This window comes from Epinephelus fuscoguttatus, linkage group LG20 (genome assembly GCF_011397635.1).
Source record: "Epinephelus fuscoguttatus linkage group LG20, E.fuscoguttatus.final_Chr_v1".
In the NCBI taxonomy this organism is placed as follows: domain Eukaryota; kingdom Metazoa; phylum Chordata; class Actinopteri; order Perciformes; family Serranidae; genus Epinephelus; species Epinephelus fuscoguttatus.
The window spans coordinates 17898618-17915379 of NC_064771.1; the positions used below are offsets into that span (position 1 = coordinate 17898618).

The window sequence follows — 16762 nt, forward strand, 5'->3', positions numbered from 1 at the left end:
TCAACTGTTTTCTTTTTTAAAAGACGCAAGTAAGTGACACATTCAGAGTCATCCATTTAGGGCAGTGGCGCCATCACCAAATGAGTTCCTCCTCAAATTAATTCTTTAAATGTAAAAAGTCATGGACACTGGTAGGCTGGGAAATATGGAGAATATCAAATACAATATTTTTGACCAGATACCTCGGTATAGTTATTGCAAAGATATTGTAAGTTTGGCTTTCAAAAAATATTGCACAATGACTTTTTTTTAGGAATTATCCTGAGTAATGTGGATATAATGCCTAAATGGGTTAATAATAGAACAGTGGTAAGTTCAGAAAATGACATCACTTTACTGTAGTTCCACCTTTTAAAACCAGGAAATGACAACACCAAGACAATAGCTAGTCTCATATCATAATATTGATTTAATATCGATATATTGCCCAACCCTAGATCCTTTTGCCCTGGAGCAGGGGGCTAATACCACCCTGATACAGTTGCTGCCCCCTTGGCCAAAATAATTGGATTATGGTATTTAAGAGGCTGTGGCCCGCTCATCTTTTAAGCTGGCGCAAACATAGTGGTATCTTCAGACGGTAGACAATCTAAGGGGGAACTGCCCATTGGTCCGACAGCCCATTAGTCCGACATCCCATTGTTCCGACCATATTAAACCCATTGTCCCGAAGTCCATTCCAAAATCATCATGATGCCCTGTGGTTAAGGTCTGGTTAGGTTTAGGCACAAAAACCACTTGGTTAGGGTTAGGAAAAGATCATGGTGTGGGTTAAAATGAAAAAGAAAGCAATTAACCTTTGCCTCAAGCCTTTCCCAGCTGACCCAGAGCCGGTCGTGGCGCACCATCAAGGTAGAAATACGCCCACCGGGAGCCGTTCAGCACTGCGGACAGTCAAACTAATGGGATGTCGGACCAATGGGCTATTGGACCAATGACATGGACCCATCTAAGGAATCAAGTCGGTATCAACCACATCATGCTAGCCTTTCAGGAAACAGACTAAATAACACTCCAAATAAGGCAACATTTTGGCGAGAGACAAACTGGCATGGCCATTTTCAAAGGAGTCCCTTGAACGATCACCTCAAGATATCTGAATGAAAATGGATTCTGTGGGTACCCATGAGTCTTCTCTAAACTTGAGAAGGCTTGTCCCCAGTAAATGTTTTTCTCCTTACCATCAATGTGTTGCTTCAAATTAAAGCTGTATATTGTTTTAAGGAAAAGGACAACCAACCTATTTGAGGGACAGTTAATCGCCTAACATATATAGATACATCAAACGTTAAAGAGGATTGTTGTGGAACTCAAAATGTTAACTTACTGATCTTACTCTATACGCATCAGATAATTAATATTAACTGCAAAATAAGAAACCAAAGGATTTCAGTATGTGATTCCTTAACTATAACATTGGTACAGACAAAGTTTGCAACTAGCATCAACAAAATAATCACATTTCTTTTAATGCAGTTATGGGTTTTGGTTTGGGTGCACCACCCCAAGATTATCAGTGGCCCCACTTGGCCTACCCCTTCAGAAATTTCTTGGGGTACCCCTGCCTTGTAAAAGTACATTTTAGCAGGCTATTGCTCAGTTTCATGCTGCATTTGGGTTAAGCTGCACCTCTGATATTAACCATACCAGGGCCTCACATTTTCAGGTTTACCCCTTTGTTAACGCATTCCAATACAGTGTTATGACGACTTTACTGTATATGCAGCCGTCAGTGTGGCAGAGCAGAATGAAACATTTCCTAAATCTGATTTCATTCTGAACCCTTAAACTGTATTTTAAGGAAATGCAGTCAATGCCAGTTCAGTCGTGCATCAGTGATTATCCATCAGCGGAGCGGGGAAGGAAGGAAGTTGTTTTTTAGTGGGACATACAGTGAAGTTGCCAAGTACTCTAGCCAGCTCACCAGCATGAGGAGCTAATTTAGAGCTGTACCAGGCCTCCAATCACCAGCAAGCAGTCTCCATCTTTGGACCTAGATGTCCATAATAATAATAAGACCACTGGCAAGACTTGTTTTCACTGCTGCTGAGGTCTGTGTGCTAAATATGTTTGATTTACAAAATGGATGATTTTGGTTGGACAAAAGAATTCTTTACTGTGCTGCCCAGTCTCACTGACGTAAAGAAGCCTGCATGGGGCACTAAATCAGTCCAAACCACTTAAAAGTATAAAGGCCAGTACAAGCCCCTGAGTATTGTAGACTAGACAGTGAAGAATATGGTAGGGAAGAAGAGAAGGACATGAGGCGCTATAATAATGCTGATTGCCTGAATCCATACCGTTTTGGCCCACTGTTTGCATCATGAGACAGAGGCTTTAATTTAACCAGTTGAAAAAGGTCATTTAAAATATGCAAACAAGTTACAACAAAGCTGACTGAAGAAAGCTTGATGGAGTGAAATTACATATTTGAATCACAATAACATATTTAGTTTGAATTAGTCCATACAATTAAAAAAAATCTTGTCATTAAGATTAGCATTTTAACACTTTCATCAGCACTAATTCACACTGATCTCACCAAGACCACAGTGACTGATACCTTAAAGCAACAGTCTGACATTTTGGATTAGGCCTTCACATTTTTGCTTTCTTGCCATGTGCTAAATGAGAAGCTTGATACCACGCTCATATCTGTCTGTTGATTATACTGTAACGCTATAGCCAGCAGTCAACTCCCACTAATGGCAGTGTCAGCAATCGGAATCGAGCCAGCTAATTTGGCCTGATCCTGGGGCATCATTCATGCTGAGTCTCAGCTGAGTCAGGCAACCGGAAGTGACCCGGCTAATTTCATCCGGCATGCAGAGTTTGGGCCACAGCTAGGCCAGGTCATTTTTGATAATGGCCCAGTGCTGGTAGTGTCAGCAACCCAAATTGAGCCAGCTGATATGGCTCGATTCTGGAGCGTCATCCATTCCGAGTGTCAGCTGCGTCGGCAACCGGACGCGGCCCGGCTATTGTCATCCAACATGCCGAGTTCAGGTCGCAAAACTGTCAAAAATATTTGTGGCAGCTTTTGTCACGTGAATCATTCGAATGTTCGATCGTGCTTGTCAATTTAAAGGAGCTGCAAAGCGGACTACTGGCTTGAAAGCAGCGTAGTTGCTGCTTGCTGTTGTCCAGTCAAAAAGCTCATAGTTGGCCTACAGAAAGTTATGTTTGATCAGTGAAAACGTATGTCATCCCATTCAAACCAAGCGAGGAAGACTTGCATGCTACGTCATAACATTAGCCTGCAATTCTCTCCTCTATTACTAACATGACACACTTCAAAACTCACCAGACCAATCAACTACGCCCAAGCCTCATTCTTTTTTTTTTGGTCTCTGTAACCAATCAGCGACACATTATAAAGGACTGAGTGGGCGCGAATGTAAGTAATAAACTTCTCAATATCCACTGTCGGAACAAGTGTGCTGTAGGAACCAAAGTTACATGGCTTGTTCTCTGGGACCCACTTCATCGAAGCACGTCAGCATTTTGATTGGTTGTCGCCGAACCGCGTCAGAGCTCATTACCATAAAGTTAAACGAGTTTTAACTCCCCTCCCCTCCCTTGCTTTGGTCGCCCAAGAAGCGCGGCTGATGACCAGGTCGCCCAAGTCACCAGACTCTCATTAACAATTAATGACTTCAGCCATTTTGGAAGCTGTGGTCACTGTTGGTTGGAACATACAGTTACCGAGAATCGCTCATCCAAAAAACTTAACAATCAACACTGCGCTTTCTTGGGTCCTGAGCAATACACCTGCTATAACATAGATGTGTCCCCTGTGATGCTGGAGTATAGCCTATGCATCATTTGTTAACAGCAAGCTATTTGGGACCGGGCTATTTCTAGGAACAAAAGCATTCTTTCTAAAAGTTACACTGCTGTCTAGGGATGGTAACTGGTAAGATGTTATTGGTACCAATGTCATTTTGGATTCTGCATTTTGATCCATTTCGATATCAATTCTCTTATAGATTCCCAATCAATTTTCTGCGTGGAAAACAGCAGGCCTGCATTTATTTTCAGCAGTTATTTTCATTTTTCGGCACTAATGTTACTATAACAAAGATTATGTACCCTTTGTATCGAATGTACTGCTCGATTGGGAAGCTATAGCACTCATGCGTAGAGTGTCAAATAGCCTACACGACCATCCTGGAATTTAAATCCATGTCTCCTAAAAAGATGTTTCAACATATTGCCGATGTTTCCATCCTTACTTAAAATGATCATTTTACAGACAATATAGCAGCATTGTCATCTCTCTTTGTCAAATGAAGCAACTCTTTGGACAGTTTCTTTGTCCCCGCCATGACTCCCTCTTGTTGCAAGTTTCCAACAGCATAGATGTTTGAGTTTGACATCATAGTTTAGCAACGTCTCCAGTCTCTCTTGTCTCTCTTTCTTGATGTACTGTAGCAAGCAACAGAGAGCGATCTATACCCAGCATGCTGTTTAGCGGTGTAACAGTTACTAGTCAACTTCTGTCAGTAGTGATGCACTACTAATAGATAGACTAGATCTCAAGGGCTTGTAATTGACACTGCACTTCCTTGGGTCCTCAGCAACACACCCGCCAAGTATGAAGTTGATCAAATGAAATGTTGAAAACTGAAGGACAAACATACAAAAGACGGACAGAAAGAGACTCATTCTGTAGTATATATGGAATTTGTTTAAAAGAATACTTCACCTGCAAAATGACCATTTGTAGCCCGTCTCAATTACTCACCGTGTGTTACCTTGAATTCCTTAAGAAAACTTTTTTCTTGCATTTCATGAAGTCATTGGGGGCTACCTTTAATGATAGAAATACTAGGACATCCACAAACTCTCACACAACTCATGTAGTATAATACAAGTCTCAGTTATGCTCAGTACTTCCAAAACACATGTGTTTTCGTGTTCAAACACACGCAAGTGCCTAGGCAGACTACTTGGACATGCATAAGGCTTTAATGTTTGAGCAAAAATGCATATTATTGGGAAGTACAGGGCATATGACTTGATAAACTGTGGTCTTACATTTACATTTTTTTCACAGATTAAACAAACTTAACATAACATGCTAATTAGTGGGCTTTAGAGGTGCCAGTAGGCAAATTTTGTTACTTTTGGACAGAGCCAGGCTAGCTGTTTCCCCTGTTTCCAGTCTTTGTGCTAAGCTAAGCTAACCAGCTGCTAGCTGTAGGCTTATTTTCAACAGACAGACAACAGAGTGGTGTCAATCTTCTTGTGTAACCCTTAGCAAAAAGTGAAGTGTATTTCCCAAAATGTCAAACTATTCCTTGAACACAGAAAATTCAGTGCAGCATTTGTGTTGAACAGTTTCATTCTTGTCTCCTCAAGACATTTCTCAAGTTGCATGACTCAGTGTGTATGCTACTCAGATACATCATTCATTTCATTCACTGTAACCCGAGATTCTAAAGGCTCCCAGCTGATGTAAAGCAGAGATCCAGAATTCATAATTCATTGGAGTTGTCATCACATTATTATGCACTAAGTCAACATATTCTTTATTTTGTCAGAAATGCTAATGGAAAACCATCAGTTGGCATTATTGTCACATTTCCATAGACTTGCATTAGTGTGTGTTGTTGTCTCAAACTACCAGCTCACTCTTACAGTGCCCTTTCTCATTTGTTCCATGCACAGTGAAGTTTACTGAGGGGGATCTAATGCAATGCCTGTTCTCTTTTTCAGCTCTCACCCCCGGTGCTGTGAGGAGCTCTGCCTCGTGGACACAATTTAGGAGCATCGGCCCTCTTTTATCCCTTCCTTCCCCATAACCCCTTTCCCTTCCTCACCCTCCGCCAATCCCAGCCACCCACAGAACGGCTTCCCCGTAGATACTCCTTCCTCTTGCATAACACAGCAACACATAAGCATTCTGATCATTTACCATGCAGGTTGGGACTTTAAAGGAAGACTAGTGAGCAAAGACATACAGAGTGCTTGATAAAAAATAAATAAATTAAAAAAAAAACATAAAGGCAATAATCAGAGAAAGATATGCAGACCAAAGGAATGATATTTTTGGAAAACTGAAGATGTAAAGATTTATATTTTGTACATCAAACTTTTAGTATGAGCTCATAAAAACCCAAGGCACGAAGACAAACACTTTGCACGCACAATCCCTCGTTTAGTTTTCCTTATTAACTTGACACACACGCCACGGTCTCATGATGATGTGCGAGGTGATGCCCACCATTTCTGAGGATGGGCGGAGTGGGACTGGAGGGGGACCTTCCTCACCTGCCGGGGCAGGAGTCGGAGGCCCCGGAGGTGCGATGGGCGGAGGAGGCTTCAGTGGGAGGGAGGCTAGGGGCGGAGGAGACGAAGGAGGCAGCACAGGGAACCTGGAGTCGTTAATGGTCAACATGCTGACGGAGAGGGAGAGGCTCCTGGAGAACCTGAGGGAGACACAGGACAGTCTGGGCACGGCTCAGCTCCGCCTCCGTGAGCTGGGCCATGAAAAGGAGTCACTTCAGAGGCAGCTATCCATCGCTCTGCCACAGGTACAACTGTGTGTGTGTGTAAGTGTATATGTACAATCTTTGCATATGTGGAGGGATCAGTCTAGTTTGGAAGTGGAAGTATGGGCTGATAGAAGTGTGCTACGTTGAACACTCCTCCTTGTGAGGTAACGTTGTTTATCCTCTGCGCTATCAGTGTCTAGTTATGTACGACTGCGTTTTTCTAAGTGTGTGTCACTGTGAAGCGAGCTCATGAGACAGTAAGCCTTTGCAGTGACAGTTCATGCAGAGAGACTCTAGAAAGTGGATGTTAAATACTTTGCCCCCTTCTGCATCTTCAGAGTTTTCCTCACTAATGTTGTTCTTACTAATGCAGAGAGTTTATGTTCTTATCATCTTCTGGCTGTTTAGTCTAAGTTGCATCCGCAATTTTCTTCTTATTGTGTAATCGGGTTTTATTATGTTTGTTGACCATGTTGTTAGAGGACGATTAATGATGCTGGAAGCTAATATGTTAATGGCTTCAGCTTAACGTGGATGAATACTTGATTTTCTAGGAATTATCTTTAGTTTACTGGGTGAAATTGCTTATTAACAACAACTGGAATGTGAAGATTTTATCATAAACAGCTTTTCTTCCTTCGCTGGGACACTGGGACATCATCTTTACAGTATAAATAGTTTGATGTTGCATTTTACTGTGTTATCAGCACTATATGTGAGGTTTCTTTATGTTTCTGCCACCAAATGATTCATGGGGTTAGTGGATAATGCTTAAAATAAAGAAGATTTTCATCTTAAAAAAATAAGCTTGTTTTATTAACTTGTTTTAGTCACTTAAGATGAAAATCAAAAACATTTTTGACATTTTTATGTGGGATGGAATTAAAATAAACAAGTTAAGTAACTAAAATTGAATAGTTTGACTACTAAATGTCAACACACCTTTTGGATAAATATTAAGTTGATTCAACTTAATTAACCTTTTTTAAGTTAAGTACTAAACTAATTAAGTTCGTCAGATTATAAAATACTATACATAGGATTGACTCAATGAGTTGGAACTACTTAAAAAGATGCATGCAGATTGTTACCTTAATTTTTTTTAAGTTGAACCAGTGGATTATTTTTTATACAGCAAAATGTTTCAGCACACATTAACCAAGTCAATCAGATTTCTCATGCACGTTGTGCTTTGTGATAAATGTCGTCTCGGACTCGACTAATTCTGTATTAATCCAGTAACAAGAGATAATGTCACTGTCATTATTTTAAGTCAAGAAGATGTTTTTATTAAGTTTTTAATTCTAATTTCGATGTTAAGATGTGAAAGGAGACAGAAAAGTAACTTGCAGTAAACCTGGAGCATATTAAGTCACCAGAACTGCTCTCATTGTTGTCAACACATATGATTTCCACTTACTGTTTGCCTATTACAAGAATGATTATCATAAAAAAAACAACTATAATCTAGTACAATACAATTTAGTATATTGCTCTCTCATTTCTACTAAAGCAGTTAGAACACATTACAGGATAATGACAAAACAAGACCCAAAATAACATCTAATTATCACTTCTAGAGCTGAAACAAGTGGTTGAATAATCAATAAGATGATTGACAGAAAAATAATCAGCAACTATTTTAAAAAATTGCTTTATTGTTTAATTCATTTTTCTAGCAAAAAAGCCTCACCTTCCCTCGCTCTGGCCTCCCAGTTGTAAGGATTTGCCGCATTTCTTTATGTAGATTATGTGATAGTAAACTGAATATCTTTGTGTTTTTAGACTGTTGATACAACAAAACAAATAGTCTGAAGCTGTCAAATTAGGCTTTAAGAAATTGCAATAGGTATCATTTTTCAGGACTCATTTTTGACATTTGATTGACTAATCATCAATTGCAGACCAAACATTGCAGACCTCCCTGGAGGTATTTCAACAAACATTTACTTCATGATGTAAGCATTTGTTAACTTTTCAGCTCCCCCCTCACACTGCATGACACACTTAAGATAAAATGTGGAACATGCAAACTTTAGGCAGCTCCTCGCATTGATCAGAAAGAGCCACATTCTTATAAAAACACCCACAGAAAGCAAATGAAATTCTTCCTTATTCACCTTTTATTTATTGCCATATACTGTATATATGTCTGTATGAATAAGTGTGCCATGGGACCTTACTTGATAAAATAATCAAAAGGCATTGCAGAGGTGAATTTTATGTATGGGGATTTTTTTTTGTTTACAATGAACAAACAAATACAAACACTAAGAAGATGATCTTAACTTCTTTATTCAACGCTCCTTTTTTGCACAGGCAGTTAAGTGATACCCCCACAGTTTTGGCCTTGACTGGTTTTGAAATAAAATCCTGAGTCCTCTTTGTCTGAGACAGAGACGAGACCGAGACCTTCGAAAAAAAATATTGCGAGACCAAGACCAGTGTTGATTGCTGCAACCCTGCCGTTTTCCTCGGAGCCTAGCAACTATCACAGTTTCTACAGTTACTTTAGCCCCTTTTACACTGCCAGATTTTCAGCGAATGGTCGTTTTTGCGAGCATTTAGACACACAGAGCCGGATTGGCGAGTTGATCCGAGGTGCCCAATTTTCCGCCACATGGGGTAAACATATTTTGGAGGAACCTCTTTATTTTAAAAAGAACAAGGTGCCCTTCTGCCACAGGAGGAACTGTTGATGACGCCACACATGCAGGCCACTGGCGGTGGACTAACAGGAAACAGCTGACAGCAGGAATGACCAGCTAGCAGCAAGAGGGAAACGCGAACCTGAAAGACACTGTAAAGATAAGCAACTGGGGAGACAAGGAATTGCCCTCCTTGCCCTCGCAAACGAAGAGGCCATTAACCGTCAAATGACAGGAATGGTGACAGACGGTGTTTTTATGCTGCCAATGCTGAATGAAGACTGATTGGACTTTGCTGCATATTTGCACAATTCCTATTTAAAAAGGTCTTTTGGTTGTTCCACTATTAGTCATTTCCACTAGGGATAGTGACTGCAAAGAACTTACATTAATGCTCTGTGGTACCAAAAGGTCCTGGGGAAAACCAAAACGCTATGCACTTCCTCTTTTGGTTGCACGTTGGTTGACGAACTTTCTTTTTACCGTAAATCGAGTCTTCTTTTTCTCAGGTGATCGTATCCAGTGGGAAAACAGAATTGCATAGTGAAAGCAAGGCTTATAGGGAACCAATCTAAATGTTGATGGTGACATTATTCTGGTTCCCAACTGGTCCAGCCACAGGGTCCAGTTTTGTCCTGAGTCATCACTTCAAGATCCTACAGTTAAATACATTCAGCATCATACTTGCATTTGGCCACGATGTTGAGCTAGTTTGCCATCTCTGTTAAGTAGCTATCCGTTAGTCGCTCACTCTACAGCAGAAAACAGCACTTCAAAATAAAAGCTCTGTGCTGGTCATTTGCGGCCCGTTCAGAATGGGCCCACAACCCAGTTTTGGACCGCAACCCACCGGTTTGGAACCCCTCGTATAGCCATTACATTGCTATGTCCACTTTAAAGGGCTACATCGCTGAATTGCATTTAAATGTACAAGTATTTGTGACATTTTGTACAAAGCTTTTATTAATATGTCGCCAACACTCCAGTCAAAAGCATTTCAAAATGATATTTCCCCTTTATACAACTCCGTTTCCTTGTACATCACAGAGCGGGGCTGCAAATTCATTTAAATGAATGGAGGCCTAATAGAGATAGAGTGAGATGAATAAAAAACGAAACAATAAGGGGACAAGGGAAGCCAACTGAGAAGCTGACCCCTATCCAAACAAGAAACAATCCCATAAGGCCAAGAGCCAATGGACCCACTGCGTCACCATCTGTATAGATCTCTCTCTGGCTCTGTCTCTCTTCTCTCTTCCACGCAAACACAAACCAATTTCATGTGTCTACTGTCAACTGTTTTTGAATCATAAAGCAGGTAATCCTGACTGCATGTCATTGTCATTCTCGTAAACAGCAATTGCCTCTAAGATGAAGGCTTTGATGGTGTTTTATGGAGACATAAAGAAATCACTGACCGTGGATCCTTTAAGAAAATCATGTAAGACACACTCTCCTGTTTGCACCAAGCGTTATGCAGGAGTTGCAAATGTATTCCCAGCAGTGTTGTGAATGGCATATCGATGCTGTGTTTTTGGGGGTCTCTCTTGTGCATTCCAGTGCAGAGCCATTGTGTAACAGTGTGATGTAATCCATCCATGAATGCGAGTTCACAGAGGAGGACGAGCAAGAGAGAGTGGTGGTGGAAACTGTGTCAGTGATTTACATGATTGTTATGTAGGTTTACAACATGTACGTCTCCCTGCGTTCCTGGTCTCAGGTGTTCCACACAGTGTGTTTCTGGAGGGCTTCCATCATGTATATTTTTAGTGCAATGTGTTCATTTGTATGTGCTGAGCGCAGCCAACTCCATTTAATTTTCAGAGTCACTAGATTTATCTGGCCTGAATTATTATTTGTCCCTTTAAACTCTCGTCGCAGCTCGAGCGGCTGAGCAGAGAGAGCACTTTCGTTGAACCATTAAAACCATACATTTAAACAGTTTGTTTTCCTTGCCCCTGAACGCAGCTTGTGTGTTCCACAGGAGTTTGCTGTGTTGACTAAAGAGCTGAACGTTTGCCGGGAGCAGCTTCTGGAGAGGGAGGAGGAGATTGCCGAGCTCAAGGCGGAGAGAAACAACACACGTGTAAGATGTTTAGCGGCCATTTTGCTTATTAGCACTGTAACAGCCTCTGTGTTATCTTCCTCACCCATTGTGGTTGTGTGGGTGTGACACTGTTTCATTTGCTTCTGGGTTGGTTTTTTTTCCTCCTTGTCTTCCTCTTTCTCCTCCACATTTTCTCTTCGTGACTCCTTTTTGTGTCCATATCTGCTTTCCTTATCTCTCCCACTCACTCCTTGTCCCTTTCTGCTACCCGGTGCTCTTCTCTACACCTAATTTCATCTCATTGTCACTTCTTAAAACCCTTCACTCTTCTGTATCTTCTTGAGCCTTCCCTGTCTCTCTCCCTTTTCTCACCTCACTCTCTCTGTTTCTGCCTCTTATTCTCTTTCCCTCCTCATCCTATGCGTCCCCGTCCTTCAAACTCTCTCTCTCTTACCTCTCTCTGTTCACCTCATGCATTCTCCTGCCACCTTCCTGTCTCCTGCCCCCTCAATCCATTCACTCCTGTAGTTGTTGCTGGAACACCTGGAGTGTCTGGTGTCTCGCCATGAGCGCAGTCTGAGGATGACGGTGGTGAAAAGACAAGCCCAGTCCCCGGCAGGGGTCTCCAGTGAGGTGGAAGTCCTCAAGGCCCTCAAGTCTCTGTTTGAGCACCACAAGGCTCTGGATGAGAAGGTGCGTCAAACTGTAGTGTTTTGCAATGTAGATCTGGGCCTGCAAAGTGGTTACTATCAATAAATGTTATGACTACTTGTATGTGAAAGGGGTCGCATGTGGTCATAAACCCTTTCTTAGCTGCAAGCTGGTGAACAAAGTGAAGCATTCAACAGTTAAAACACCAGATATTTCCCTCTGGAGTTGGTAGAGACCAAAATAGAGCCAATAGAGTTAGTACTGGACTTAGATTCATCAGGTGACCAGAAACACAATATTGACTTAATGCTAATGTTGCTCTGCATTTGCTAGATGTGTAAACAGGCTGTTTGCTAACATATTAGCTATATTAGCTTAAAAGGTGATACCTTATCTCAATAATGTGTTATGTGTCTTTTGTTGTTTCTGCGGCCTCCAAGTGGCCAAAAACTGTCACTGCAGATTAAACAATAAAAGCCATTATTAAATGTCTTTTAACTTAGAAATACTCTTAAATTTAAGAAAGCTCGAAACATCTCTTAAGTTCGTAGCCTGTTAGCATAGGCCATTAGCATTGATAGAACCTGCATTTGTTTATTTAGCCTACTCAAATACTACAGTTTCAACATACTTGTAGCCTACTTTGCTCACGTCACTGACTGAATGCTACTTTATACCTACACTCCATTAATTTTAGAGTAAAATAGTGTACTTTTTACTCCAATACATATATTTTAAACTTGTTACTAGCAATGATATGCTGATATTGATAAGATACACTTTTATCGATTCCCAGAATGTACATTTGGCTGATGCAGTTCTACAGTACTAATCTATCCAGCAGTTTATGGAGTATCTTAAACTGACTCCACACTGAAAAACTACAACATTAAAATGTCACATAGAAACACTTGTGAGTAAAAGACGCCATTTTGTATGGTGAGTACTTAAACTTTAAAGAACATTTTGCAGATAATACTTATGTTCTTTTTACTCAAGTAACTTTTTTATTTCGGGACTTTCACTTGTAATGAGCATTTTTAGACCATGGTATGTATATAGTATAGTATAGTATAGTACTTAATCCACCGCTAACTTTAGGATCTTAGATGGCTGCAGTGCAGACTTGGACATGCACCTTTTTTGCACATGTTTTGGATTGAATGTAGGTTGTGACAGTAAGTGACAGTGATATGAAATTTTTAGAATTATAGGATAATTTTAGCTCACAAGATGCCGTTGTTGCTTTCTCATAAAGGCTAAATCCTTGCTATTGCTGCTCTGAGCATTCATATAGATCAAGTGCTGCTCTAAAGGGTTTGCTGCAAGTAGGAGTTACTCAATAAATTATTGTTCATTCTTACTGAAGATGTAGGCACTTTAAAAAATTCCTAGAAGAACACAGACACCCGTGATTAAATTCTACCAGCCTCATCATCAGGGTGATCGTAATAGAAATGCTGGTGTGGGATCAACTGCGTGGCAGTGTAGGGCACAGAAATACCTCACACACACAGTGTTCTGGTCTCCTATGAAGTGTTTGATTGGCTGTCACCTTGTAATTTATCAAGAAGATGTAGATGTGTAACTGCATATCTAATTATGATCTGTAAACGCCATGATGGTCAGTCATTGTTCTACCCCACAGGTGCGAGAGAGACTGCGTGTGGCCCTCGAGAGGGTGTCCATGTTAGAGGACCAACTTGCCGCATCTTCTCAAGAGGTAAAGCCCAGTGCAACTGATCTTCTGTTTCTCAAGGATGCTTTTGCTTTGTTTGAAGAAATAACATTCATTTGTATCGTCTCTTTGCCTATTTTGTCTCCCCTTTTCCAGGTAATCTCTTTAAGAGACCAAATTAAAAGACGTCAACAAGGGGTGGACGGCGGGAAAGATGTAAGGGAGGGTTTTATGCATGTTGGTTCCAGTTGTTTTTGTGTATGTGTTAGCGTCCAGAGAGTCAGTAGAAAAGTAGATGTATGGGTACCATGGTGTGTCAGTGTGATTTTTACCTCATCCACAAGTCATTTATTTTTTCCATAACCTCGACTGATTCTAACTGCTTATTTTTCATCATCACTCTCATTTATTGTCATCATTCCAGCGACTACCCAATGGTCCCTCCACTGGTCTGGAGGATAGCGAACTGGAGAGACAGCGAGAAGGAGAGATAGAGAGGCAGAGAGCTGAACTCTCCCAGCTGAGGGAGAGGCTGGCCCTCATGTGCCGACAGGTGAGTATATGATTCTAGGCTGTTTTCACGCACTCTTTGTTCGCATGCCGACAAAAAGTTATGCACCAGAATTTGTATGTAAAGAGCAAAAGTCCATGTAGGGAGGTGGTTTGGCATGGTGGATGGATCAAACAGACAAAGGACTTTAACCCAGGAGACCAGTGAGTCTGTCCTAAAGCTAACCTGCAGTCTGTAGCATTCTTTTCCTAAACATAACCTACTTAACTTAACGTTAAGTGCGTACTGTGACAAAGCCGACCCATGTTTGTTTTCATAAACCATATCTTTGCAGCTTTACTTACCTAAACCTAACCTACGTAACTTTATGTTTAGTGCGTAACTTTAGGTGAAGAACCAATGTAACAACGGTATTCGTTGGGCAATAATTTTGATGATACCATATGAACTGCTGTGTGAGGACACATTGATTTTTCTGTATATCTGTCATTGTGAAGATCGATAGGACATTTGTGTAAAGCAGGGGCATCTTCACTTCTTCAGAGGGATATGTCAGTGTTACAGTGTTTTTTCAAATGTGAAATCTAACCTGAAATGTTTCAGTTAATACATAGTTATTATATCCGAATGTGGAGTGTAATGAAACATTAACAATAGTGCATTTATTCTGTTTTACTCTGGATTTCTCATGCTTTGCAGTTGAGAATTTGTTTGCAGGGTCACACTTGTATATTGACAGGGCTTTAACCTTATCACTTCCATAAATGCTGTTTTTAATCATGTTAGTTTGATGACAACTTTATACCAACAACACTGAGGTACAGCAAAACAGCTTCACAAATGTACTCGGTGTATACCATCATGTCTGCTGTGGTCAGAAAATGCAAAAAATTACAAATTTTAAGGTTGAGATAGCTACTAGGTTCGCTTTAAGATTAGAGGTAAAGTAAGAATTGTCTCTTAAAGGAACGGTTCGACAGTGGACTTCAGAGAGATATCTATCTTCTCATGTAAGTCTCGTCAAGAAAGCAAAGAATTGCATTTATCAAAATGTCAAAGTACTATTTTTAATATCGTTCAGATTTTTTTTAAAGTGGAGCTGTATGAGGTACTTATCCATAGTCAGTGTATCACCTACAGTAGATGGCAGTCAGCATGCCACCAATTTGGAAAATGTATTTTAGCTACCTAAAAAAAATCAATATCTGCGTAAGTGTATGCTTTATTTAAATTTTTTTACTGCTTTACCTTGTCATCAAACAACCCTTTCTGATGGGGAACTGAAGCTGTTTACATCTATGTGCTCCTCAAAGCCACCAGACTCCACTGACAAAAACTTTGTAATTTAACCTTGCTGAACACCAGAGTTGCTGGTGTACCGCTGCCTCGATTGTTTAGTTTGTTTTTTTTATGGTGAATCTAAAATGATGCTTTAAAGCACCAAAGTCACACAATAACACAAACAAACTAAATCACTGAGGCAGCGGTAGACCAGCAACTCTATGTTCAGTGAGGTATAATTACTGTTTATTGTCAATGGAGTCTTGCTTTGAGGAGAGCATAGTCCAGTTTTACTTCCAGTTTAGTTCCTTTACTGAAAAGTCTGTCCAATGGCAAAGTAATGCAGTGAAAATATTCTAAATATAGCATACACTTACACCAATATTGATTTTTCTTGGGTGGGCATTTTTGTAGGTGGCTAAAATATGCTGGCCCCTTCCACAGCAGAACATTGTTTAGCTTCCATGGCAGTACTCCTGCAGGCTTCTACAAACTCTAGGGCATGCCAACCGCCATTTACTGTAGGTAATACACTGACTTTGGATAAGTAACTCATATAACACCACATCAAAAAATCCAAACTATCCCTTTAAGGTCAGGGTTTCTTTATCACTGAGGACTATAGTCAATCAGGGACTTCACTAGTATAGAAATACAAGTGTATGTGCTCATTAGTAATGTGCATATATTCCATTAATTTAGTTCATATAATGAACACTGGATTTTGTAATAAATTCTTTTAGTATGCTCCAAGCAAGCTATGACACAAGTATTTCCAAGAGTATATCCCCAAAAGGAGGGGATCTATGTACAGTACTGTGCTCTCTATTCCCTCTTGTGGCCAGTTAGACTATTGCACCAGCATCAAATAGCCATAATTCTACTATAGTGTGCAATATGACGCCATTTGAATTTATCCATAGACGCAGTGTGTGTAGCAATGTTTGAAAAAGTCTTGTGTAATAGGCAGAAACTATTTAGGTTAGTGTAAATAACTTACACAATGTTTTACTGCCTTGTTAGAGGATTTTATGAGAAAACTGAGCTGAGGAACATTTCTACTGCGTGTGAGATGCGTCAGACTCTCAGCATGTTGCACTTATGTCAGTGACGCTTTCAAGGAGTCCTACATTGACCAGACAGACATTAGTAATGAATCACTTCTCGTGTCTCTTTACACTCGGCGCTGTGGCAGTTAACACTGACTCACATAGGTCCAATCTATGTCATCTTGTGTCCCTTTGTGGTGTCACGTCAGGTTGGGGAAATAGAGGAACAGCTTGCGGCCGCCAGGAGGGAGGTGACGAAGTCAGAGGAGGCCAATCAGAAGCTCCAAAGGGAAGTGAAAGAGGTCTGTAGGGCCAATCTGTCTCTTCCCGGCCAAGACCCTGAGCTCCCTCGATTCCCGGGGCTCTGGGTGTATATTTGAACACAATGGGCATATGT

At 40.6% G+C, this 16762-nt stretch overlaps 1 protein-coding gene across 5 annotated transcripts in view; it reads left to right on the forward strand.

Annotated features, from left to right (window-relative positions):
- The window catches only part of LOC125880902 (liprin-alpha-3-like), a 37264-nt gene that overhangs the window by 2655 nt on the left and 17847 nt on the right, over positions 1-16762 (forward strand). For 4 of the 5 annotated variants that reach the window (XM_049563726.1, XM_049563722.1, XM_049563724.1 and 1 more), the window contains exons 2-8: positions 5722-6539; positions 11133-11234; positions 11724-11888; positions 13495-13569; positions 13681-13740; positions 13949-14077; positions 16575-16667. In XM_049563726.1, coding sequence (XP_049419683.1) covers positions 6204-6539; positions 11133-11234; positions 11724-11888; positions 13495-13569; positions 13681-13740; positions 13949-14077; positions 16575-16667 — 960 coding nt within the window. In that variant the 5' untranslated portion in view covers positions 5722-6203. The remainder of the gene's footprint in view (positions 1-5721; positions 6540-11132; positions 11235-11723; positions 11889-13494; positions 13570-13680; positions 13741-13948; positions 14078-16574; positions 16668-16762) is intronic. The other variant, XM_049563725.1, reaches the window with a different exon arrangement.